This window comes from Lates calcarifer, linkage group LG7_1 (assembly GCF_001640805.2).
Source record: "Lates calcarifer isolate ASB-BC8 linkage group LG7_1, TLL_Latcal_v3, whole genome shotgun sequence".
NCBI classification, from domain to species: domain Eukaryota; kingdom Metazoa; phylum Chordata; class Actinopteri; family Centropomidae; genus Lates; species Lates calcarifer.
The window spans coordinates 11,281,836-11,308,967 of NC_066839.1; the positions used below are offsets into that span (position 1 = coordinate 11,281,836).

At 41.8% G+C, this 27,132-nt stretch overlaps 1 protein-coding gene across 1 annotated transcript in view; it reads right to left on the reverse strand.

Annotated features, from left to right (window-relative positions):
- Positions 1-24,251, reverse strand: part of LOC108895614 (NHS-like protein 1) — a 60,429-nt gene extending 36,178 nt beyond the window's left edge. The window contains 1 exon segment of the mRNA XM_051071870.1: positions 22,325-24,251. Within this exon segment, the coding sequence (XP_050927827.1) occupies positions 22,325-22,571 (247 nt within the window). The 5' untranslated portion in view covers positions 22,572-24,251.
- Positions 24,252-27,132: the final 2,881 nt, after the last annotated feature.

Below are 27,132 nucleotides of genomic sequence, written 5' to 3' on the forward strand. Positions count from 1 at the left end.
CTTAATTTATATAATCAGTCACATAAATTAGTTTTATTGGTTTTATTGTATTTCATGATTTCCCAGAGCCCAGGATGATGTCTTCACATTGCTTGTTTTGTCTGACCAACAATCCAAAATCAGTCCCAGAGATATTCAATTTCAAATGAGAAAAGCAGCAGAAATCCTCACCAATGAGAAACTGAAACCCTGAGCTGCAGTGCATCAGAAAAGCTGATGGTAAATTTTTTGTTGATCAATTAATAGACTATTGGACACATCATCTTAGCACACTTTTATGTGATCATTCTAGTTTATTGTACCTCAATGGTAACCAAAAAAATCAATGGCGCCTTTTGTTTTCTTGATATTTTCTTTGGTTACAGGAGACTATGCACTTTTGGTGAACCATACAGTAGAAGACAGGAATGCAAACTGTGTGTGCAGACAGGGAGCAGACTGGTCAGTAGGGCAAATAGGGCCAGAAACCTCAGAGGACCAGACTCAGAGCAGCATGGGGTGGAAAAAACCTCTCTCTAATAGCAGCGCTCATTAGAGAAATGAGCTGTGACTGAGGCTGGCGCAGCCACGGAGCGCTTAAACGCACTTATCCTGCGCAAGGGCACAATTAGATTTTTCAATTAGATTGTCTTACTAACAACAAGACCACTGTCGAACTGACTGAGGGTGAAGAGGAGGGCAAAAGCTGTTGCTGGAGCAAACACAGGCCAGATTAAGTCTAAAAACAAATCGCATTTGTTTTCTGTTGCCATTGTGAGAGTGTTAAGATTCCTATACTCAGCTTGTAATTGATTCTCCACTGCAGATGAGTTTTAGCCTATCGTGACTTTTTGTTTCATATGATGGATTCAGAAATTGCCATGTTTTTGTCATGTATGCATGAAAACACGAACCTTAGAGACAAACACATGAGTCATTTGACTGCATGCAGATATCTGACATAGAGAACATCAAGACAGCACAAATACACATCTAAGAAAACCATCAATCATAACTACTATCAGCTGATTAATCTGCTTGGACCACTTGTCTGGTTGTGTTAAACCCTAAAAAGACACCAAGTGGAAAGAAGAGATGAGAGAGGAGAAGGAGAGAGAGATCCCAGAGGCATGTTGGCTAAAAAATTTGTATGTATCAAGAACCAGGTCTGGGTGCCACTTGGTGCAGTACACTAATCTAACCTCCAGGTGGCTCTCTATGTCAACAGGGACACACAGCACATAAAACAGTAAATGCAGGTTCACTGAGTGTGGGGCACAAAAAACAAGTATTGGAAAGAAAACAGAAGTACAATTACATAGTTTTTTTTTATTTTAGCAAATATAAGTAATATATTTTCATCATCAAACCAACCAACCCGCTGCTGTCTCAGAGCTCCCTGTGTTTCTCCCCTCTGACACATTTAGTCAACAAGAGGATAAATGTCTCTGTAGATTCCAGTGATTATCTGGCTGTTATGTTCTGATGTGATAATCAAGCCATTAACTAAAACTCAATTGTACACATATGGGACTGTGAGGCTCTATTACACCTGATCCCCCAGCCCTGAAATAAACACACTGTTCTCTCTGACTCACTCCTCTCCTCCTCCTCCTCCTCCTCCTCCGTCGCCTCCAGTCTCCCAAATGAAAAGCCAGCTGTGCCCAGACCCACTCTATTAATCTGACCACATTATCTATTACAACAATTTGTCAAGCAAACGACACGCTTGCGCTGAAAGACAAAACCACTTCCCTGGAAAATACAAATACAAGCTAGTTTCACACTGTGAACGCTGTGTGACATTTGAAATGATTTACATGACAACATTGGGATTTAACGGGACTGAAAACCACTAGTGTTTATGATTGTAATATTTGGATCTAATTTATTTAACAAATGATATGATATTTTATGGGGGGGAGGGAAGGAATCCACAACATGTCTGGCTTATGAAAAAGACAAACTGATGACTTGCCTAAGCAACCCTAGACAAAGAAAAAGACACAGACACACAGACAGCACACAACTCCACACAACTCGATTAACTCCCGATATTTGTCAGTGATGGCTTCATTAGCCGTTGGTCACACATGATGGAGGAGCACCTGTTTAGCCAATCACAAGCCAGCCAATACCTTTTAGGCCTTTAAAAAGCTGAGAGGTCTCCGTCTGTTAGATACAGAGACAGCAATTACCAGCTAATGACCCTTCACCTCCTTTATTTTCTAACCAAATTAATGTCTACAGGGATGTGAACAAGAAAGATGTGGATGGCACTGCGGCAGCTTTTATATTCAGAATGGACAGACATGCACTCATTCACACAGAAGCAAACCCGGTTCAAGACTTAATCAATGAGAAAAGGGATAAAGAGGGAGACAGAGATGGCGATTGAGGCAGACAGAGTTGCTTTGAAGGAAAACAGAGCCTTAACCCATTTTACAGTTGAATGATCCTAACCAACCCCTGACCTCCAATTCCCGAAAGTGAGTGTGTGTGTGTGTGTGTGTGTGTGTGTGTGAGAAATCCTCCTCTTTTCTTCATCTCATTAAGCTGTGTGTCATGCTCTCTGTTCCATTGTTCTGCCACCTCCAACCTGCTACTGAGTGTGCACTTGTCTTTACTCATCTGTGTTTGAGAGGGTGTATGAGTGTTAGGTTTTCAGCATTGAAAGAGCAACTAATGAAGCTTATTGTGTTTTTCTAAATGGTGTTTTCACCTCACCTAAAAACACAGAGTCAGGGAAGAGATGAGCTGTCTTGCTGACTTGATGTTTTTCTGCACGGGGTGAGAAAAATAAGGTCACAGACAATCAGCAAGACTAGTTAACTGGCCAGTCTGTCACCTTAACCTCAAACCAGAGTTTTAAAAGTAAGAAAAAAAAAAAAAAACAAATGGAAGATTTTTTTCTCCTCTTTTACTACACATGCAATTTTCTGGCCAACAGTGCCATGGCTGCATACATTTTTAATGCTGGGCGGCTCCACCTGCAACTGATCGGATTTCCAAATGGGAAATGTGGTTATATTTGTATGAAGTGGAAGTGGTAACAAAGAGCTGAAGCTGAGGCCAAACCCCCTCCCGATTCCCACTGCCGCAATTATATTACCCTAACTGATTTTCGGCAGTGCTTCCCCCCATAAATGCGGCCAATCCATTTCATTTGGCCTCATCTTGTTACTCTACAAGCCTGGCCTCCCTCAGGTGCTCTTCCCTCGGGAGCTGTTGGCACTTCTTAGTCAATAAGCGAACCTGCTTTCCCAGTGAAGGATTATGGGGGATCTTGTGGAACAGCTGCTCTACCCTCTACAATGATATAAAATATAGGAGAACAGGGGGAGAAGCCAAGGGAGGAAAAAGTGATGCTGTTTTCATTCCACTGTAAGAAAACTGAGATTTATGTTGAGGATGGTAGAATCAGGTGGAAACAGGAAGATAAGAGGGTAACAACAAAACAAGAACAGACAGGAACAGCAAGATATAGAAAGATGGGAACAAATACACACAAAGGACGTATTAGCCAAACTCCAATTTGTGCCTGTTTGTGTGTATGAGGGTCGTCTGCTCAGCAGTGCATGAATACAGAGTGACTAGAAGGTTTATTCAACCTACAGAGCCCAGACAATACTGTACCCATGGCAGCGACATCTTGAGCTGTCACGGCATGTTAGCTAAAGCAGGCGTGAGGACAGGCCGCGCTCGTCTGGCAGCATATTGTTAAGCTAAACACACAGGAATAAGGGATTTGGTTTTAGATAAGCATACATGCACAAAGACACTAAAGAGTAGTTAGTGGATAAGTGGATGGATACACAAAGACTCAAAATAGGACAGAAAACAAAAGTTAGAAAAGTTGTATTACTAGGCAGACCCTGCTTTGACCTGTTACTTTAAGTACTTTCTTTTATATCTAACATTCTGCTTTTTCTTTGTAGATAACTGGCAGTGTAAGCAATCGCTAATATGTAGACAGGACAGTGTAGAAAAGAAATATGGACACAGGTCAAAGGTATTTCTTTCAGCGACTCTCTTATCCTTCAGCACTCTGTTTTATCTCCCTCATGGCTCCTTTATGTACTGGCGGAGGTGAAAGTGGGTCACCCCCGTAACCCCAGCAGTGTCAGCTCCATCACCCCCATACTGTCAGCTCTGTTACACTTCCCTGCAGGCCTGGCCCATCACCTCCAGCTGCTAGCTATTGTGTCTCGTTCCCAGCGGTGGCCACCTAAGGGAGCACCCTTGGCATGCACATGGGCACAAGTTCATACACAACAATATACACAAAGGCTATAGTGATGATAAATGTGTGCAAGACTGGATAAATGCACGCCCATGCACACTAAGAAAGTCTTTAAATATGCATGTAATGAACCATAAATGAAATGTTGCTGCACAAACACAAAGTAATGCAAATTTCACTCACAGTAACAAACATGTTGTGTGACCTGTGATGTATTTATGAATCAGTGACAGTATTCATCAAAGCCTTTCGCTGAGGGTCATTCAGTTCCTGCCTTGAGGACCCTCGGCCACTACACCAAAGGTCAAAGGTCTCTGAGGTCACAAAGCCATGATCTGCATTGACAATGCACGGGACGCCCGGCAAAAACACACACACATACACGCTTAGAGTCACACACTTACACACACACACACGCTTAGAGTCACACACTTACACACACAGAGACAGACGGCACAGATCACTCAGTTGCAAGGGGGATGGAAGTCACCTAATAAGAAGAGACAAAGCCCGGCTTGAGAAAAGCCTCCACTGCATGTGTCGTGACTCTGGCACTGTGACATACAGCGTATAATTATTACCCAGAAACAGTTCAGGTGACTTAAGTATGCTTAGAAGTAGGAGCCTGTTTCCCAGCCAAGACAAATACCACAATCACTGCTATAGCAAAACAGCAATGTGGTGTCGTGTTAAGTCTGGTATCGTGTTAAGTCTTACTAAGAGGCTCATAGAGACAGCTACCTGGGTAGTGCAGCTCTAAAGTTGTAGACAAGAACTCTATAATCACAGTGTCTATCAGCTAAAACATGTACTGTCTTTTAATGAAAAGGAACAGAGCTACTGTCAAATCTTGACTGCAGTCTGAAGAATACAAAAGCCATGAAGCTCACCATTTAAAATCTCCAAGTCAAACTAAGTTTGTTCGTGTCACCACATTTCCAAGCTAACAAACCAAACAACAGCTAATATGTTCTGCTCTCCAGTCTGTACCTTTGCCATCTTGGTAGGTTTGTTTTTTCCCAGGTGAGCCTTTGGCGTCGGGTCCAAGCAGCGGTTTGGGTGTCCAGAGTGAGTCCTGCTTCTGGTGGACCTTTGACACCGAAAGCAGACGCTTGCGCAGGCAGCCCTCCGGCCTGGCGGGCCTGGGGCTAGGGAAGGCCTCAGGCTGGAGGCTGTTCCCCATCTTGTTGGCGGGCTTGAAGGAGCACAGAGTTCGCCTCCCGCTGGGGGGGTCCTCATAGCAGGCCCTGTGCCAGCAGCTGACCACCGGCTCCGAGGAGAGGCAGTGCACGTATGTGATCATTGCTGGCTAAGACCTTACCCCCCCCCCTCCCACCGCCTGCCACCCACCCCTCCCCTGCTCTACACCCAGGACCCAAGCTCCCAACTCCTCCTCTTTCTTGAACTACCCTCTCTCTCTCTCTGAACCCTCCACTTGAGGTGGTGGGATGGAGGGGTGACTCTGAAGGGTGTGTGTGCGCAGGAGACCCCCCCCCCCGCGCTTCGTTGCACCCTCAAATTGGCCTCCCCCTCTCTTTCAGGGAGGACAGGACAGAGGTTTGGAGGTTTTTGCAACCCACGGGGGACCCAATCCCCCACTGTCTCCTCCTCAATCTCCTCCTACTGGTTTTGTCCTTCCTCTCCCTCTCTCAGGGGATCCTATTGACTTGCATTGATTTGCCTGACAAAGGAAGGCTATGCAGTGTTAGATTACAAGATTTAACTCCAGAACAAATATTCCAAAGAACTATTGCAGCATAAGGCTATTATCCTGCATAAAAATATATCCTACATGACTGTCAGTTGGCTGTCTGGTGGACACTCCGGCAGTTCGCAAAAACAAGAATTCTGACCCCCAGAAGTGACCACAAGAAATTTCAAGAATACTCCAGAGAATCAAAAATAAGGTTTAAAAAAACAAAGGGCAGTGCCTTATTTGAAATACCTGTGGTTAGAGCGTGTTTTTGTCCATTGCCATGACCCATAAGCATCCACCACAAATTGTGCGAAACAGGATCCAAAAAAAAAAAGGTCAAGAAACCATCCGATCTTTAAAAGTGAGCTCATGTCCAAAGATGGTATGCTCCTTCTTTGGTAAATTAGAGGTGAGGTTAGAAAGATCAGTCCTTCTAAAAGAGTGTTCAGGCAAGTTTGCAGCATCTACAAGCATCCCTCTCCCTCCTTCTCCATCCATATGAGATAGAGCAGCGACATTGTCCAGTGGCGTCCACATGGTCTCTCCTATCAGCTCCTCCTCCTCCCTCTTTCCTCTGCTCCCCAACGCTGCTGTTCTAATCTGTAAAACCCAGATTATCCAGCCTCCAGTCCCTCGCCTCTGATTGTGACAGACACACACTCGCACAACACAGATGGACACCAGGCTGTAGATAATTAACAACATCACCTCCAGCACTCGAATGTGTGGAAATGCAAGGAGACTTGACGTGTTGTGTGTCAGCTGGTTAACATGGATGACGCAAACTCAAGTGTGAAGGAAGATGCATGTGGGTCTAATATCAAACTATTGCCCCAGGTTCACCCTTGACTGATTGATGGTCTAAAGCACAGATGCAGCTGAAAACTCTGAATTGCTCTGAAGTGAACGAAACGCTTCCGGTGAAGACAAGTTTTAAAGCCTTGATGAATTTAATTGGAGTTAAAGTTGCAGAGGAGTGCAGAGTGAGGCACAGATGGACCGGGAGGTAATACCTGACAGTCAAACACAGACAGATGTAAACACAGCAGACACCAGATAAAAAGATAAACGGAAAACAAAGAGATTAGCAAACACGATCATAGTAATCACAAGTGGTAAAAATCACACACTAACCTTCCAGGTGACGGTGCGTGTGAGTGTGTATGATAGTTAATTAGCTTGGCTGTGAGGTAGGCTGAGCTTATTGATGTGTTGAGATTAATAGGCTGGAGGCCAGTAGAGGATATGGCAGGACAAAAGTTGGACTGGATAATACACTAATGGTACATTAGCTAATAAAGGTTCAGCCCCCAGCTGGAAAATTAGACATTTAATTGAATAAAAAAGATGCTAAAAAAATCCTGATAAAATTTAAAAGGCAAATGTCTCCCTCTGGTGGTGGATATCACCTGCACCACACCACTCCAATGTGAGTACTCCCTATGTGAACATAAATACTGTACAAAGTACACTCATAAGCCTATTGCAACTTTGGGGGAATGGGGAGATACTCTGTGTGTGTGTGTGTGTGTGTGTGTGTGTGTGTGTGTTTGTGTGTGTGATTTTGCTAAAGCCTGAGCAGATCGCTAGAGGCTAAAACAGCCATTACCGATAGTTATCATTTCCACAGCCTGGTGAGTCAGCCAACACACAAGCTGATTACAAAACCAAAACCACTGCACTCACTCACACACCCACACACAGAGAACATAATGGACAAAACACTGAATACACATACACACAAATATAAAACATTGTGTGGACACACTGGGACCACTGGGCAAGCCAAAAGATTCTGACCGTGGCCTAAATTGCACTTAACACCATTGTTGCCCTACATCCATAAATGCATAGACACAGTGGGTCATCCACTTCACACAGAAAACAACATGGGGGTGGGTGTACAGTCACGCAGACCTACACACATAATAACATCATAACAGGGGGGTGTTTTTACAGCAACACACAGACAAATATACAGTATTAGCATTTTTCAAGCAGGTACGTGTATGTTTGTGGTGGTGACAGTCAGTGTGAATCTACACACACACACACAAATACAGAATGAATTTCATGTGTGTATTTAGTTGGCTGTGAATGCTCAGGTCTCGCCCAGGCCCAGCATGCACGGCGGTCAGACTCTCACAGCCCACTGCCCATGAATGGGGGTTATTACTAGTCAGGAGAGATGTGTATGTGTTTCTGTGCATGTCTTGAACAATACAGTAGCCATGCTGGGTTCAAGTTGGGACAGTGTGTATTGTGTATGTTGGCACATGTGTGTGTACATGCTTGTGTGTATAAAAACTCTCCTATGTGTCTAAATACTCGCATGTGCACACAAGGTTTCTGTGTGTGTGTGTGTGTGTGTTTGTGAGGAGGGGGAAGCCGAAGCGGAAGGCTTTGGGAGCGGGACAATGGTAACCATGGATATGCATAGGTCTGAATGGAGTGAGAGGAGCACCTGCATGCTGAGTTAGTCTTCTGTCTGGGGAAGTCATCCACTCATCCACAGGGAGTCGGCCATTGTCTTCACAAACTTCACCCCCAACAAAACTTTTTCCGGCTTTGTCCCTGGAAACATCGCGGCTTAACATTCTCCTACTAAGAAACTTTTTTCTTTTAGTAAAAATACAGTAAGACCCCCATTACTGACTTCTAGGCATCCTTCTAAACTTCCTAAAAAAGCAGCTGTTTATAAGCTCTTTTTGGAAGACAAAAGATTCACTGGAGTCCTGACAGGGTCCATTCACAGGCAATTGGAACTTCACCATCTATTGTTAAAGCTTCTCTTTTGGAGTCTGATTTGTTTACAAAGGTCAACATCTTGTCCAGAGTTCCCTCTTAAAGTCCTATGCTAATTTACAAGTTTGCATTATTTACTAATGGAAAATGTATGATACATGGACAAGGTGACTTAATTTCTACTGCGGCTATTTTAATCACTGGCATTACTTCAACACACGAGGACTGAGAACTGTGACAGACATAATGTTAAATTGGATTATCTGCTAAATGGCTACAGTATGTCCAATTACTTAAAAATCCACTAATTGGTCAGATTCTAGCTGCTAGTAGGAGAAGACTGAAAGTATTTTCTTAAATTGTGGACCTATATTCCTGAAATCCAAGTGTTTTTTCCAATGGTAAAGATGTTCACTGCCTGATAGTTGTGTTAGGTGCACTTAAGGTTTAAGGTAAAGTTCAGCACATATCTGACACTGTCTTGAAAGTCTGAATATATAAGACTTGTCTGCTTAGATCAAAATGTAGATGGGAACATGTACAGACATACTAATATCTCAATATGACAATATTTCATACAGGGAGGTCAAATGACCTATTATGCAAAGCTGTAACATCTAGCCATGTTGTGGTATTTGACATTGATTTAAGTCTGATATTGTTTTCCAAAAAAGGTGAGCTGCAACATTTAACTAGTCTATAAAGTGTTTTTATAAGCCAGCTACCACCACACTGGAGACACCTATTCTGCTGCCTGCATTTCAACACCTCTCTCCCTGTCCTCCCCGCTCCTCCCTTCCCCTCCACTGGAGATAAGCAACCTGCCACATAGGGTGTGAGAACATCCATCAACACCACTACCCACAAGGCCAGAGGGCAGGTAGCTGGGTCAGCCACAGGTCAAGAGGTCAGTCTCTCCAGACACACGGCACAGGTGCACTGGTTATTGAAAGACTGTGCTCTTACAAGTTCAAAGAGGTTAACAAGGGGGGACTTTAATAGGGTTGCTAAAATAAGGTGGTGATTTGTTATTTCTGAAAATCAAAAGCATCTGTGATTTTTATTTGTCCTACTCCTTCCAACATGCAAACACATGCAAATATTCTTTGCAAATGTAAACTACTGGTTATGCAAGTTCTATCATATCTGTCAATACGGCGACATTAAATTTAACTGTGGTTGAAAATTGTTGAGATGCTGAAATGAGGCAAAAACAGGTTAATGATGTAATTTTACTGTTTTAATAATAGAAAAAATGATTCTGATTAAAAACTATGATCATAACCACTCACCCATGTTTGTCCATAACCCATATTTAGCTACATATCTAAAAAAATAGGATTAGACGTATGGCTTTATGGGTCACTGGCCTGTAGGTCAAATCTAACACACAGAGCTCAATAAGGGATTCAAAAAGATGTGATAAAATACTTTGATACTGGATTTCGATTTGATAAAGCGTGCCCTTATTGTGTTCCAGAGCTGCAACAAACTATTTAAAAATGTTTCAATTATCATTTCATCTGCTGATTATTTCCACCATTAACCAATCATTTTTTAATCAATCAATGTCAGAAAATTGTGAAAAAATCCCATCACAAGATGTCTTCAAATGTGTTGCTTTATTTGACCAAAAGGCCAAAACCCCAATATATCTAGTTTGCAATGATATCAAGTGTGATAAAAGAGCTTGCCAGATTGACACATCTGCACTGCCCTTCAAACTGCTGCCCACAACCAAAACATCTGAAGCCACAATAATGCTCACACATCTGAGTGAACTGAAACAAACCAGAGTGGCTGAGAACAAACCAGGGAACACCGGACCAAGTTCCACTAAGCCAAGGACATGTTTTCACAGATTGGACATGTCCTGAGCCGACCTTACAACAAGGAGGTCGGATGAATTCTCATCTATATCTGTGCTTGACAGGGCTTACATTCACTTGACATGGACAGAAATGTTGTAGGTCTATACCGCTCACACTGCAGGAAACCACCAATTTGAGTGAAAACGAGGTTTCCAAAAAATAAAAAATAAATTGCTCCAACTAATCCCTACTCATTCCCGTCTACCGTCTGGGAGGGAATGGGGCTCAAGTGCAGAAATAACTTATGCAACATACCAAAAGCCACACGGAGTGGTCTGGCTGGCTCGCAAAAGGGCTTACACTAAAATGCAGATGAGAATCCACTCTGGCCACAGCTGGATGTGAAGGAACATGGACCGAAAATGTGTCACATCTGCCTTAGAGCTGGCAACCCCAACTTGGGGGGGGGCTGCTTAAATCATAACATAAGCAGACATTCTGTTACTGGCAGCCAATGTGGAGTAATCTACTGGTTGGATCACAGTGTTTAATGTAATGCACAGTATTTGGGTCAGTCTGTCATGACCCAAACCTGTGGCTTTTTGTCTTCCACCTTCCTGCTACCATACAGTTAGTCAGGAATAAGAACCGAAAGTCAAACATAAAATGTTAAACCTGGCAATCATGTTTAAAAATGGTAAAATACTTAATCTAACAGAACTGAATTTCCTTTCCAACAGAATTCCCACATCTGTTTCTCTCCATCGTCCAAGTCTGACCAGAGTCACATAGTGCGGAAACTGTGTAACTGACAACATAAATTACTGCATACAGCTGATGAACTGGGACGCTGCCACAAATAGTTGCAGTGTTCAGTTTATATTAACTCACTTCTTGAAACCATGAATCCGCAGAAAGAGAAAATGCTCTGGTTTCACAATCCGAACAATTTCCTAATTTCTTAGATAAGAGCAGTTTGGACTATTTAGTGAGCAGCAGCTGAGCACCATTTTTCTCTTCATTTCCACTGCAGTTGTGGAGGCCTGGACTTCTCACATATTTTTCAACTTAGAAATCCTCAGGTTTTCCAAATCTTAGGTTATTTCCTGGATTTGAAAAGTTTGTTTTGTGCTCAGTACAACATTGGAAGACTGTTGCTGGGCATTACAACATAAAACTAGGTCAAATTCTAATATCAAAAGTTATTTTTAAGACAACTAATAAATCTACATATATAATGAAAGCTGCTCAACATGTTCATAAATGAATACTTACAGAAATTTATGTTTTTCCAACTCTCCAACACCTCTTGTGCAAGTTTTCTGGGGTTGACTGGGGTATCAATTGAATTAACTATACATTTAATAATATTAAAAATTTGTGATCCAAGTTAGATGAAGTTGGCAACATGATGTTTTTCATCAGTGCATCAACATGCATAAAAATGTTATGAGAGCAAAACCCCTGATGTCAGCACCAGTGTTGCAGGGTTTTTCTGTTTTCAGTTTTATGCCTACATTTGTCATCTAATGTTGATGGTGAAGTCAGTGTTTGTTTGTGTCTATACAACAAAGACGGAAATTAGAGCGCGAGTCAGAAACACTATAATATACTGTAACACTGCACTGACCAGACTGCATGAGACCGGACAAAAAAGAAAAATGCAGCTGCCAGTAAAAGAGGAACCAGTTTCCCCGTTATCGGGCTTTAACTGGTCAGTCAAGTAAAAGCCAACACATGGCCCCAACTCTGCAGGACAGCAGCCCAGCAACTGCTGCTTTGCCAGCTGTTACTGTGGACAACGCACACACTCAGACACACAAACACACACACACACATCACTGGCTTCCTCTAAAATACACTCCAAAGTATGATAATGCAAATTCAAAGCTCCTGACAGCGGGTTGCATATGAGGGTTCGCAATACTGGCACCTCTTTATGTTTCTCCAAAGTCAAAGAACAACTGGGAGGAAGAGTGATTAAAAAGCAAATAGAGAAAAAAAGGAGAGGTAGGATTAAAGTCAGTGAACCTAAATGAGTCAGAAACGGAGAGAAAGAACAAAGGAAGAAATGATTAAAGAGGGAAAGAAGGAGGGTTTCCTTCACTAAAGAAAAACACATGAGGACAGATACTGGGTAGAGGAAGCCGCTTTGACTAAGATTACTTTCCACACAGAGGACAGAGATGGAGTTCAACTTTTCTTTGTCTCAGAAAGTCTGGGGGAAAAGCCCCACACCTAAAATTACACACTGACAGACACACACACACTTACCTTTCAAACAGAACATGGCTCTTCCCTTATTTCCCCATTTATCCACAAGAAACAAACACTGGTTTCGTCCTTGTTTCTTCCCTCTCTCACTATTACCCGATTTTCCTCCCTCTCTCTCTCTCTCTCTCTCTCTCTCTCTCCCCCTCTCTCCCTCTTTCTCTATGCCGCTCAGTCAAAGCATTCACACGCGGACACACAGATCCTGACACATACGCTCCTCTCTCTGGCTGCCTCTCTCGCCATCTCCCTCCCTCCTCACAGTCTCCCTTCGCACACACAGTCACACACACATGCACATGCCCTGAGTGGCAGATAGCCAACTTCTACACCGCAGGAAACTGCTTTGCAACACCCCCCCACCACTCTGCTTCCCCACTCTCTCTCTCCCTGCATCTCTAAATATCTCTCCACCATTTTAACCCCCCCCCATCTCTCCGCCCCGTAAGTGTTAAGAGGTAGAGAGCCAGAAGCCCAGCGTCATACTAAAACTCTTAAAGCTGCTATCACCAACAAGCCCTTTGATTGGTCTCCTTAATACGGATTCAAAAGTAGATGCATATGCACATATATTAATCCATATTTGGTATATCAAATCAATTTAAATAAGACATATGCTCTTATTAAGGCAGGAAAAAATAAAAACAAAATTTAACAACCACACACAGTAGAGCGTGAGCCTTGTTGAGGATTGTGATTGTAGAGAATCTGGGCAGTCAGCAGTTCAGAGTGAGGCAGGGGGCCCCCCGGCTTGAGGCCGATCCATTGTGCGCTGATCAAATATAATCGCTTTAATCCCCACAATTCAACTGTTTGTTATCAGAAACAGCTACAAGCTCGGTGCATCCCAAACCCTCCGCACTGGCCGCTCCGAACAACCAGAAGAGTCACACGGACGGAGAGGCAGAAATACTGACTCACTGTGGGAACACTATCAAATCAAATTATCATTCGCCTTTAGAGGTTTCAGTTCCTGCTTACATTTATAACAACCTCAAAGAGTAGTTCTTACAGTAGATCACCTTAACTAAGTAAAGAGGTTTTCAGGCTTTTACAATATTAGTATGACAGACACAAAAGCTAAGAAGAGATTTTTAGAGCGAGTGAGTATGGTGTTGAAAAAGTAGCAAACCAGGATCTGAGACCAAAGGTTTGCAAGGAAAGAGCAGGAAATAAGTGCACTAATCAAAACAATCTCCAATGGCAAATCAATACGCAATTAGCACTCTAACATAAGTGTCCTTTAATGGAAGCTGTGAGGTGCCAAAATCCAAACACAGTGACAAGACGGTGTGAATGTGTCAACATTAAGTTTGGCTTCCTCCAAACTGGATAGCTGAATACAGAACGGTATTGATTTCCAATCAGGCTCTGTAATGGCTTTATACTGCAAAAACCCAGCTGCTTAAAAGGTTGGTATGAAGCTTAAAGGTTAAAAACAACTCATTCGTTGTTACAGAAAATTTAATGTTGCATCATAGCTTTACTTATTATGAGTATGCAGGTTTAATTCATTAATCAAACACAACATCTACTGATTACACTGATTAGCACACCTAATCAGACGAGTCAAAGACATCAGACTCTCAGCCTGCCGGTGGCACCTGGTGTTAACATCCGCTGATCTCATCTAAATCATTGTAAAACTCATTTGCCTTCACTTCACTTCTAAAAGGTCACATTTATCACATAGTAAACCTAGATAACAGACACAATATACAGAATCCATTATGTGTATTACTTTAGAGTAATTAAAGCAATTGTGATCAGTTTTGCTGTCACCATTATGAAGGCTAAAAGAAAGTGTTACCTCAATGTCTTCATCAAGCATAGAGGATAAGAAAGTCCAAGCAGTAGAGGTACACTCATAATAAAGTAATGTGACAGCAGCAGTGTATTTAAAACATAGATTTGGAAAAGATCTACTGATCAAGAGTGAATTGAGTGTGTTTGTGTGTGTACAGTATGTGTGTTTATGTACACATGTGTACATAATCCCACCCCAGTACAGCTTGCAGGCTGTGACATGTCTGCCTCGACCAGATGTCACCAATTACAGGCTGATTGGCGCGTGTGCGCGAGTGTGTGTGTCTACTGGTAAGTGTGACTGTGTGTGTGTGTGTGTGTGTGTGGATGTGGAGCTCCTCAGCAAGGGTGAGTGGATAAAATGAGAATGCCACAAAAACACAACCCTGGGAATAATCAGCAATTAAAACACACACACAAATCCCTGAATAAACCCACCTAACCATACAATAAGATCTGACTTCATCAAACCTTCACCTTAATTGGCTGCTGCTTCATCCAAAATGGCTTTAACTTTAACCTTCATCATAAACCCTCTGGCGCTGAGGAGGCACTTAGAGGTCTGCCTAATCACTGCTCTCGCAAAGCTGAAGTGGTGAAAACAAGGAGGTGGATTTCCTTCCCTGTTCTAAACCAATCACATTAAGACCACTGGCAGTGTAAACTACGATATATATTATATTATGAGCTCAGTGCAAGCCACTGAACTTGTTAAGTATCAAAATCTTCTTCTAAGATTAGAGCAAAAAGCTAAGGAACACTTTTGTTTACTTCCAAATAAATCTGAGAAGTATGTCATAACCATGGGAGAAAATATTTTCAGGTCTCCCTTTTTAAAAATCTTATCATAAATGTCAAATTTCGGTAGAATTTCCAACATTTTGGACCTGTGAAGAGCTCTAATTACCGTTTCCTAACCTGGAGGTGGGGGACCCTTGAAGGAGTCAAAACATAAAACAGAAGGGTCACGAGATGATGCACAGGATTGTAAAGGAACAAAACACACTACAATCTGACATTCTGCTGGCTGATGTCACTTCAGTAATGTAATACGTGGCAGCACTCTGCTGGTTAAATGGCAGTCTAAAACTGTAACTACAGGACATAAAGACTGTATTCAGAGAAATTCCAGCTGACCACTGTTGTTATTCCCCAAAATACAGTTTTTGTCTACAGATATAACACCATCATAAGGACTGAAACCAGCGCTGCATATTAGACACAAAGGCAACATCTTATCTTAAACGTCAGTCAGTAACCCAGTGTACTGTGCAGTATCTTCTATCATATTCAGCGCAGGACAACACACGACATGTTGTTACTGTGTTCAGTGGGTTCTGCGTCAGTGCAAGATAAAATTAAATAACACGCACAGATAAGAACTAAACTTCGGTAACAGGAACAGTTGGACACGCAATGACAAGGAACCTGGTGTGGGAAAAATCTGACTCTTATTTAGGCCTCTTATTTAAAACAGATTTATCAGCAGTAATAAATAGAAAGTCTAAGAATACACAACATTTGGAGGAATAAACATGGTTGGAGTTGAGCTTAAAATGACTGAAAAAGATCATATCTGTTCACATGACACCATGATAGCTCCTGTATACATGCTGAAGCAGGTTATAGGATCTCACCTCCGGTTTACATTGTGGTTTGTGTTGGGATAACATCAGTACATCCTATCAACATAAGACCTCTATCCCCTTACAACCTGAAATCATGTTCACAAATATAATCACTTGCTTTTCCTCTACCTCCCCTTTTCATCATTGAGGTATTGCATTAATGGATTATATCCCATAATACAGAGGTAATAGGATACATACAGAATGATACAGAGGTGGGTGTAGCAAGTCAGAGATTAAGTTTTTAGAGGAAAATAAGAGGTAATGCGATTTAATTTGGGCTAAAACTGCATTGCGATGAGTAGTAGGCTTTGTAGGGATTTTTAGCATGCAGTATGTCTGATCTAGGATCAACTAAGACAGACATAAAAAGGAGGTTATGTGGGTCAGAGATAAAAAGATGTGACTTACCTGAAGATAAAAGTGTCATTGTCAGCACATAGAGAGAGAGAGAGAGAGAGAGAGAAGAGAGAGAGAGAGAGAGAGAGAGAGGAAGAAAAAGAAAGGTGATTAGAAAATAGTTTAAAACCATAAAAGTAGCAAATTTAATATATAATTTTAAGATTAATTGTCCATGTATGTTATGTGTAAGCATATTTCCATGTACAGTAGGACTGTGTACGCAAACTGGGCTGTGGGCCACATTGCCAAATCCCCATGTCTGTCTTTTAATGAGGCCTTGCTCGTTTATACATCACATCTTCCCCCTACAGCGAATTATCGTCTGCTAATCTGGATTTACACATGAACTACACAATGATGATGACTGTGTCTCTGTGTGTGTATGTGTGTGAGGAACAAGTGGGGAAATGTGTCCAAACCCCTCCAAAAAGACTGTTACACAAGAGTTCAGTCTCATCTGAATCCTCTCAGATTTCAATAAGCATCTCACACAAACAAATATGTCCTAAAAGTCTGTTTCACACAAATTCATAAACAGTTCATTAAAAGCATTTTATAATAGAGAGCACCCATTTGAGACCCATTTCTGGTTCTGGCTGCCACAACAAGGTATGGTTGATATTTAGGTCAATATTCTGTTGCCCTAAATGTGTGAATGAAAAGGACAGCCACAGTGACATGAAAAAAAAAAAAAAACACATCACACACAAAATTCTACTAAATACTAAATCCGTCAATCTCCTGACTCGCATGTTAACATAGTGCACTCATTCTTGCCAAAGAAAAATCTAAATGACTCAGAATCAGAGTCGCTGAGTTCATTTCACTTAGTGACTTGCTGTACACAACATATAAAGAGCGTGTAAGAGGCAGTACAGTAATCATGTGAGGTCCAGATTCCCAGCTGTCACACCAGACCTAGACAGGGGACTCAGATTCATTCCCACTGGTCTCAAAGTAAGGAAAGGATCAGAGGCCCTTAGCAGTCTGGTCCAGGTCTCGCCTGCTGGATCTTTTTCTTGACATGGCCCTCAAGAGCAGCCATCATGCCCACTTAATGATTGATTCAGACACATAGCCACATAAGGGCGATCAATTAGGGTTGATTGAGGGGATTGATCAGGTCTTTCTGTCTGTGTGTACATATGTGACAGAGACACAAAGAAAGAGGGCTGAGTTTAAATTTTTGATGTAAGAGGCTCAGATAAAACAGAAGAGATAACATAATCGCCTCTTTTTCATGCCGCCACCTACAGGCTTCTGGCCTTATGATCAGACCTGTTTGACTCTAGGTGATCAGCAAAGAAACAAGTCCCTGTTCCAGAATACATCCCAAATCAAAGCAGATTTCTGAGTCTGTAGTCAGTATACAGGATGTCAGTGTGCATAATAAATCAACTTTACTTTTGAGTGTGCTGTTGATGGGTACTAGTGTCCCATAATGCATTACACAGAAGTTGTTGATGAGCTGCTCACAGCTGGAATAAGTAAAGCGAATTGCAGACGATGGTGGGACAGTTCCAGGAACATCTCATAAATCAAAAAATAAGTATTACATCTTTGGAAAAACCCTTTGCTGTGTCTTTGTGAAGATTAACGGACACTGGCTTTCCAAAAAATTGTGTCCCACTTGTGTCACACTATTGTCCAACAAAGTAATCCACAATGGAAATGAAAGAGCTACTCAAAGATGCAAAAAGTAAAAATAAATTCTGAATGGTGGCGACACAGCTCCACAAAGATCTTGGAAAGCAAACACACAAACAGATCAAAACTAACAACAATCTTTTGAAAAACAAATTGCGCTGTCTTGGCAGTGGCTTTCTAAAATAGTTCATCATGTTTTGTTAGTATAAAATGAGGAATGTTGATTTCACATATATTAACTGCACAAACACTACACTATAAAGATTAATATACAGTACAGCTCATACTGTGTACAGTTGCTGTGTTGTAGTTAAAGTTTAATGGCACACGTGTTATTTCCCATTTTTGTGAAATGGTTTAATACACCGATTTCTTGTGTACTAACTGCAGTTAAGTATACAATGAAAATTAGTATTAGGACATACTGTACACTGATGGTATATAGTGTAGAACCAGGGCACTGGGCAATGTTTCCTTGCAGTGCAATTCTTAAAACAGTCAGTTCCCATTGCAGGGCTGACTTGTGCAAAAAGAAATTGAGTTTAATTTTTCTTAATTTTTCTAAGACTAAATGAGAATTTTCTCACTCCAGAAACCCGCCTCAATAAAGCTAACAACTATTGTGCATCAATATTTGGCTATTTGTTTATTTATTTATTAAGTATATTAAGTTCAAACTATTGACAACGATTTTCATGATTTACTAATTATTGGTAATTTTTAAAGCGATGAAGCCAAGTATTTCCTAGTTCCACCCTCTTATTTGTGATTTCTCTTTGTCTTATGTGATAGTAAACCAAACATCTTTAGGTTTTCAATTGCTGGTCAGACAAAAACAGTTTTAAGTCGTTGCCTACGGGCTTTCCAAACACTTAATGGACAGAGCAAATTGTTAATCTATAAATCGAGAAAATAATCAGTACATTTTACTCACAGTCACAACTGAGCTTTGTTAATCATCATCAAGTCAATTAAAGTTCAGCAGGTCTTCACCAGGACGGCAAACAGCAGGTTGTGTACCAGACGGTTACTGAACCAATCTCTTACACATGATTGGTTCAGGGGTTGTCCCAATGGGAAGGTCAAACTGAACCACACCAGGAAACGCTCACTTGCACACCCGTTTCCTTGGCAACCAGGGCAAACACCCAACCAGTCAAGATGGAGGCTGCGTGAAAATTGCAGGTTTTGGAGCCACAGGCACTCATTTTCAGGCTATATTTACACACAGGCACGGTGCGCGGCTGCCCATGTGTCTTGTAATGGGCCCTGGCAGGCGTGTGGAGGCGAGAACCAGATGTTATAAATACTTCAGGTTCATCTGGAGAGGTATTCTTATGAGACGTTTCCTCTGTGTGGTGTGCATTCATACTATACTGTATGTGTATACTGTATGTGTGTGCATGCATGTGCTCTGGATGGAATAGTTTTACACTGACCTGTCTACGACACTGTCCCTGGCCTACAATTAGCTATAAAAAGATATAGACTTTGTGTGTGACAGAGACAGAAAGAGAGAAAAAGACAGTGTGTGAGGCAGCAAAAAGCACAGCAGTGAGAGAGCATCAGTCTGTGAAAAACAAAAAAACAGCTGGACTCAACACAGTCTCTTTCTTATGGAGGTTTAATTTCTTCATTCTCTGGGGCATTCTCTCCATTTCCAATATCACCCAATCAATAAACACTCCCCCTTCATTCCTTGGAGATTTGACAAGCAAATAATCAATTATCATAATTTGGAAGTGACAAATCTGGATCTGCTTCCTGACTCTACCTGCCAAATAATCAATGGAGAAAATCAGCCTAATAAATGATCAGCAGTGACGGACTCTAAATGAGATCTGTCACTGTAACATAGAGGAGGTTTCCTGAGAGCTATGTAAGGGGCAAACATGGACAAGATAGGCAATGTCCAAATAAGGTAAGATGATCTTGTTATGTAAGACAGATCAAATAGAGTATAGTACATTCCAATTTGGAAGATTTGGCTCAGATACAACAATGTCTGCAAACACAGTCAGTAAATATTCTACAAATGGACATTTAAAATGCTTCTCTATAGTAACATGACCTTATTTGAACTGCAAATCTTCTGTTGCAATGTTAACAGTAATCTCACCAGTAATTGCTTATCTAAGTTTAATGAATCAGTTTTGATTCATTTAATAAGGCACAAGGGACAAGTGGAATGAAAAGACAGTAGCAGACGTAATGAGGTGAACATCTAAAGCCTCGAGTTTAATGATGATCCAAAATGGAGACAGTTTTATCTTTGCTTGGCTGCATGCTTCTACCCTTTGACTTTGAGAAAAAATGTCAAGACCTCAAACCATCCCAGTCATGTGCAGCTCGGAGCTGTTTTAGGAAGGGGCAGGTTTAGAGGTGACAGAGCGACTAGGAAGGATTGAGACATGCAATAAAATGACAACAACAGCAACAAGCTCCACATTACTGAAGCAACAAAATGGCAACTTATCCTTAAGTTACTCCACATGTTTTAAAGGATGCCTATATGATTTGTTAGGCTAAAAGCAGCAACAGATGCATTACAAATATGTATTGATTAATTATTAAAAATCCAAATAGATGTAGACTAAAGATGTTGCATACATTGAGACTGAGTTATTTTACTCCATGTTGTGCAGGTCACTCTGTCATGAAGACACTCCTTTGCCAGTAGTTTAGCACTCAGTGGGAGGCTACATTAAGCCAAACAAAGTCTGCATTGAAGGCAGCGAGGTAGGGCTGGGTTAAACTAGAAAAAAAAAAGTGGTTCAAAAGACGTGCTGTCCCACCACATTGGGGGTTTCCAAAGCTATTTGACCATCTGACAAGCAGTTGTGATGAAGCATACTTAGCTTTAGAATGAGTCACACCATTGTTATAATTGCTAGCAAACACAAAATGAGTCTGAAACTGAAACAATAGAAACAGACATTTGTAAACTTGTGCTGGTTTTCTGTCAGAGAGGCAACCAATCTGACCAATAGGCGTCAGCACAAGATGATGTTGACACAGTGAATGCTACATAACTGTGTATATGAACATAGACACAAGTAAACATGCTGGTAAGAATGCATGAGCCAAAGTAACCAGTTCCATCATGTTGTATAATGTTATAGTCATTTTATAAGGAATAATTAGTGTTAATGATAATTATGGATGTCAAATTAGCTTGCGCTGTCCTTGCTGATCTGAGTGCAGTTGAGAGACAGCAGCAGTATGGGCCAGAGTTAATGAAGCATCTTGTGAGATTACAGACCAGCATCAGTGTCTTTTTCCATTCTCAGGTAAAGGTTGGGCTACGGTTACAACCATTGTCACCACAGTCTTACTGACACTACTGACCGAATACATGCACACATGCACACACACACACACACAGCTAATGAACTGATCAATAAATAATGAGCTTAATCTAGAAACACAATACTCCTGAGGTACAAAGAGAAGTATGAATGTTGCTCTTACCTCACACAGGCGTGTAGTTATAAACTGAAAATGTCAGTGAAGAAATTCATGAAAAATTCTGAGTCTACAGCGTTACCACTTAGTCTGAGTGATGAGCTATCCAAGCCTAAACACACACACACACACGCACACACAAGCATGCCCTCTCCCTGGCACCAAACCCTGCGCTCACATCGCCACCAGCCTGTGACATCACCGCGCCTGCTTCCGGCCCGACGCATCATTGTTCACCTATCGCGCACACAAAGTGCCCTTTGACCTTCTAACGGTCCCACTGACCGTGCACACCTCCCACCCTTCCCCGCGTGGCAACCAGGAAGTGTCAGGAACACAGAGTTGGAGAACAAGGGGCCATAAAAAGACAGTGACCCACTTCTTGCTCTGCTTGTGCATGTAAACAAGTCATTCACTGGCTTCCTGGTTGGGAGCGAGAACAAAAATCCATTCAAATGAGCTCAGAGCATTGTGTGAAGTTGTGATGCAGCCAAGGCAAACATACCATGTGGTTTGGTGTGTGTGCGTCCACTGTAACATATCTAACAAACACAATTAATAACCAGCAACACAGCTTGTGTCGTCATTCCTTTTCCTCTTTCTTTCTTTCTTCCTTCGGTTCCACTCTCACCTATTTTGTGTTGAGGCTGGTACACCCAGTTATCATCATCATCATCCTCATCTCCGTCTGCAGCATGAAGGTGAGTGTGCGAGTGCGAGTACGTGTGGCGATGGTGGACAGCGTGGAGCTCGCTCTGGCTGTGGAAGATGCGTCTGCTCTGGCGGGAGAGGGTGGACACGCTGAGCCAGCTGAGAGCCCGGGACAGGCCCGGCGGTTTCTCCTTCCGAAAGGACGCAGACCTCCTGTCCCCCCTCATCCTCGCTCGGATAAGATGGCAGGATGTGGGATCAAAACGTCTTTAAAACCACGTTTTAACCCGGAAAAATAATCCCCAGGTGTAGATCCTTAGATTGGCTGGTAGATATTCACTCCAAAGTCCAAATCATGAGATTCAAAACATTTCTGAATACAGCACCCAGATCTGTGCGCGTGCGACAATTCTTCAAGCATTAAATTAGTTCCAGGAGGAAGTCCAGCCATAGCCCAGTCTTCTTTCACTTTGCTTGCACAGTTCCACATCATGACTCTGACCTGGACAGTCTCAACTTCCAGCCTCCTTCTTCCTTCAGTTCATTTCTCTGTCGCGAGCCAAAAGCCAGACTAAATCATCTCCTTCCCTTTCTTCTCCTCCTTTGTGCTTAAAAGACTCCGGGCGTGATTCCCAAACCCAAAGGGGTAATTAGGCGATCCAGCAATCTGGAAAATCACCGCCCCTCTGCCGCACACTCTCACATACACACTCTGGTACGTGCACGCTTGCTGTTGGATGTAATATTTCCTCGGTGGTGCATGACAGGGTGGAGAGAGGTTTCCAAATTACATTAAGATACTTTTCAATCACAGCAAGTCAGCGGTTGTCGTTTACCACCATGTGTGCCCTTGAGTGTCATTATCTCCAGTTGTTAGCACACACAGACACACACACACACACACACGCACCAGCTGACATGCTCCGTCTCATCGCCAGGCCAGACCAGACCAGGAGGTGAGGAGGCTTCAACGTTTGTGGGTCTATTCCCAGCCTGATGAAGTTACACGCATACTCACACACTGGCATAAACACACTTGCATGTGAAGTCCTCCCGCTACAAGTTCCAAATAGAAATCCTCTGTTGTGGGTGTGTAAACGCTCAGTGACAAAGTTGACGCCTGTGCATCAAAGAATTTTATCAGCCGTAGTGTTTCGCCATTATTGGTGTTGAAGAACAGCCTTGCCAAGTAAGTCGGTGTAGTTAAAAAAAAAGAAAAAAAGAAGAAAAAAGAAAAGAAAAGTCCAGGTGTTGACAGCTGTCTGGCTCTTCCAGTCAGCTGATCAGCACAGGTGATAAAGTAAGAATCAGGAAGGGAAGTCCACACCTGCTGAACACACACACGACCTGACACAGAGAAAGGCTGATGATAACAAAGTTTGTGCTGATGAGGATTCCTTGATTCCCGCTCTTGGTCAGTCGTCAAGAGCGTGACTACAGGAGTTGACTATGTGTGTTGTGAGTATAGGGTTAGGATTACACCCAACCCTAGTAGCCACGGCGCTGTAATACGAGTCAGCCCGTCCCTTCTTCCTTCACTCCCCTCCCTCCCTCTTTTCTGTTTTCTGTGATCCCTGATCTCTGCCCCTCCCCTTCCATCCGTTTGCCGGCATGGCAACCACTCCTTCCTTCCTCCCTCCTCTCTTCCCTCCCTAACACCTTTTTTTCTCCACTTGTCCTTCTGTTTTTTTTCCTCGTTATCCTTGTCATCTCCAGTCCATCAGATACTTCCTTTTCTGACAAAGAAAGACAGTCCCTCTCAACGTACTGCTGTAAGCTTGACTGCACAGCGTCTTTCATCGTAAAGACATTCTTAAGGCCATTTTGAATAAAATAAATGAATGGAGCAACTGCAGACTATGAGAGAACATGCTGTAGATCCACAGGGTCAGGCTGATTTCTCTCTGAACGAACAGTGCATAAGGAAACTGTACACATATTTCAAGACTGCTTAAGGACATACTCATAGCATTACTGTACTTGACATTCTGCCTGAGGTGCTGGAAGCAACTGGTTGAGCAACAAATTCAGAGAATGTGAGGACACTGAACACAACAACGAGGTGATGAAAACACCCACCCAGCAACTCTCATTCAGAATATACACAGCAAACATAAATATATCAGTCAAACATTTAACCAACTGTAACAAAGTTGTTTTTAGTTTTCAAAACTTTTATGAGAAATATGCAATTAGTGCACATTTTTCTGTAAAATATGAAACACAACACATACTTAGCTGCCCAACATATAGTTGAGGCTAGGTTTAAATAGCACACAGAGGCCCTCAGGGTCAAAAACAAAGTCTTTATGGGGAGCTACAAGTGTGTTAGGGAGGTGGAGTTTTCCCACCCAAGTGTAACTGCAGAGGGAGTGTGTGACCACCAAGGTGTGACAATAAACCAGTGCCTATGTGTGTATTTGTGTGTGCTGTGCACACATGTCACAGCAACCCCGTAACCGTAATCAATTCCTTTCATCTTCTTGTTTCCACTCGTACAGTTTTGATTAAGCCTGAGGGCAGAAAATTAGAAGGAAGTTCAGTCTAGATGCTGAGTTGAAGCTACAACTCATCATCGTGGGATCGCCTTTTGTGGATGCATTACGCTGTTGAAAGCTGATCCCAGATTTGTGGTTTGGTTGGGTGTAAACCTAGACTTAAACCCCCATCGCTCTGTCAGGTCCCCGACCTCATTTTCTTTTTCCCTTTAGAGAGGAAATCTACTATCTCAGCATTTGTTGTTTACACAAAGGGACAACTGCCAGCTAGTGCTGTCCCAACTTAACTTACAAACATGAGCAATCACACACACACACACACACACACACACACACACACACACACACACATTAATTAAGACCTTTGCCCGCACACATAAATCAACACAAGGCAAGAGGTTAACTGTCTTTGAGGAGGGAAATGATTAACAAACCAACAAGTTAACATGGAGAATAGCATAAAATAAATACAGGACAAAGTATAGACAGTCGGGGGGTGGGGGGAGTTTAGTCTTTTGATTTCCTCCTTTCAGGAATGAAAAAGCTGTTTTATGACCATAACCCCTGGAGGGAATTGAAAAGTCAAAGGTCATCATAAGTGGTCAGCATCCTGGTTCAACCCCCACCTCACTTCCATCTCATAAATCCCTTCGATTCTCATTCCCCTAAAGCTGCACACAGAGAGGCGACAGCACTGACAATAATCAATATGTTCCACTGGATATCTGTAGTGGAGTGGTGGACATTTAACAGCTTTATTTTGGCTGTTTCTGGTCAGAGGAGGATATCAACATCATCTTCTTTGACAGGTTTTAACTTTCATCTGATGCCTGATAATGTGAAAAGACTCTGATCAAACCATTTGTCAGTGTTTGTCTTTAAAGGGCCAATCAGTAACATATTTATTTAACATATTTATTAATTAGTTTGATAGGGTGCAAAAATTTTAATGCACTTTGGTTTAGATTTGAGTCACAATTTCCAGTTTTATTCCAGTAATAAATAAATTATATGGTAATATAATATTAATAAGTATAGGTGAAATTTTGACACTGTCTTTTTGTATCCTTGCCTTAAGAAATGAAACAACATTATTAAATTATCTAAATAAATATGTTTTAAGAGTGTGGGTTTTAATAGAAATCCATATGGGTGCTTAATGTACAAAGTATATACTATATACTATACTATGTATATCATTTTCTTCCTTATTGTTGTTATTAAACTTAAAATTAAATTTAAGCAATAACCTTATCTCCAACAGCATCATTTCAGCACTAGACAAAGTTCCAGGCAACATGTTGAGTCACAGACATGTGCACTTTCAGTTTAATGGTGTAATGTCGCCATCATTGACACTGCTATCATGTGATTGTAACATCACAGGCGTATGGTGGTGAATAGCAGCGAAACGACTCTAAACAAACGGCTGTTTAAACAGGCTACACAGACCAGAAATGTCAGTTCGAGATATTCCACTCACACGTGATAAGAAAGGAGACAAAGTAAACATAAGGCCAGACGATGAAGGACTAAACTAAAACTACCAGGTAATTAAAGCTAAATTACATGAAATCAGGTAAGATTTAGGGTTATTAGAAGATAAACTGGATTCACATAATCCTGCATCAAAAAGGCAAAATACAAACACAGTTATTCATGACTGTGAGACATTCCGCAAAAGGTGAGTAAAATGAAACACATAAAACAGAAACTAGAACTAAAGATGACAACGTTGATAGGCTAAATGAGACATCATCTAAAGTCATCTAAACCCGCTGATTGTCTAAGATAACACATCTGACTCTGACAAACTAAATCCTGTAATTTTACCCAAAATGAGGGAGAACTTGCTGAGTTGACTAAATGATATCTCCTGCTAAATAAACATCACAGTGGTGAAAAGTATAAATTTCATCTTGTTGCACACACACACACACACCACACACACACCCACACACACACTTGACATGCAGGAGACGATCACATAAGAGCAACCTGGTTGCCAAGTAACCCAATCAGACATCAGAGGATGGCAACGCCTGACATCGATACGCAGCGACGAGACACAAAAAGTAAATATAGCAGATAAACAAGTCTACCTGATGCAACACAAGAAAGCACACACAGCCAACACATACAAGTACACACAAAGAAGGTACAATTTAGTGCATCCATGAGTCCACAATTTTTTTTGTAACCAAAAGCCTTGGCTGAGTGTCTCTACCAAATTCCAAATCCTCAGTAAGTACAGTTTGACAGTGTGTGTCTCCCAGTGGTAAAGCATTCA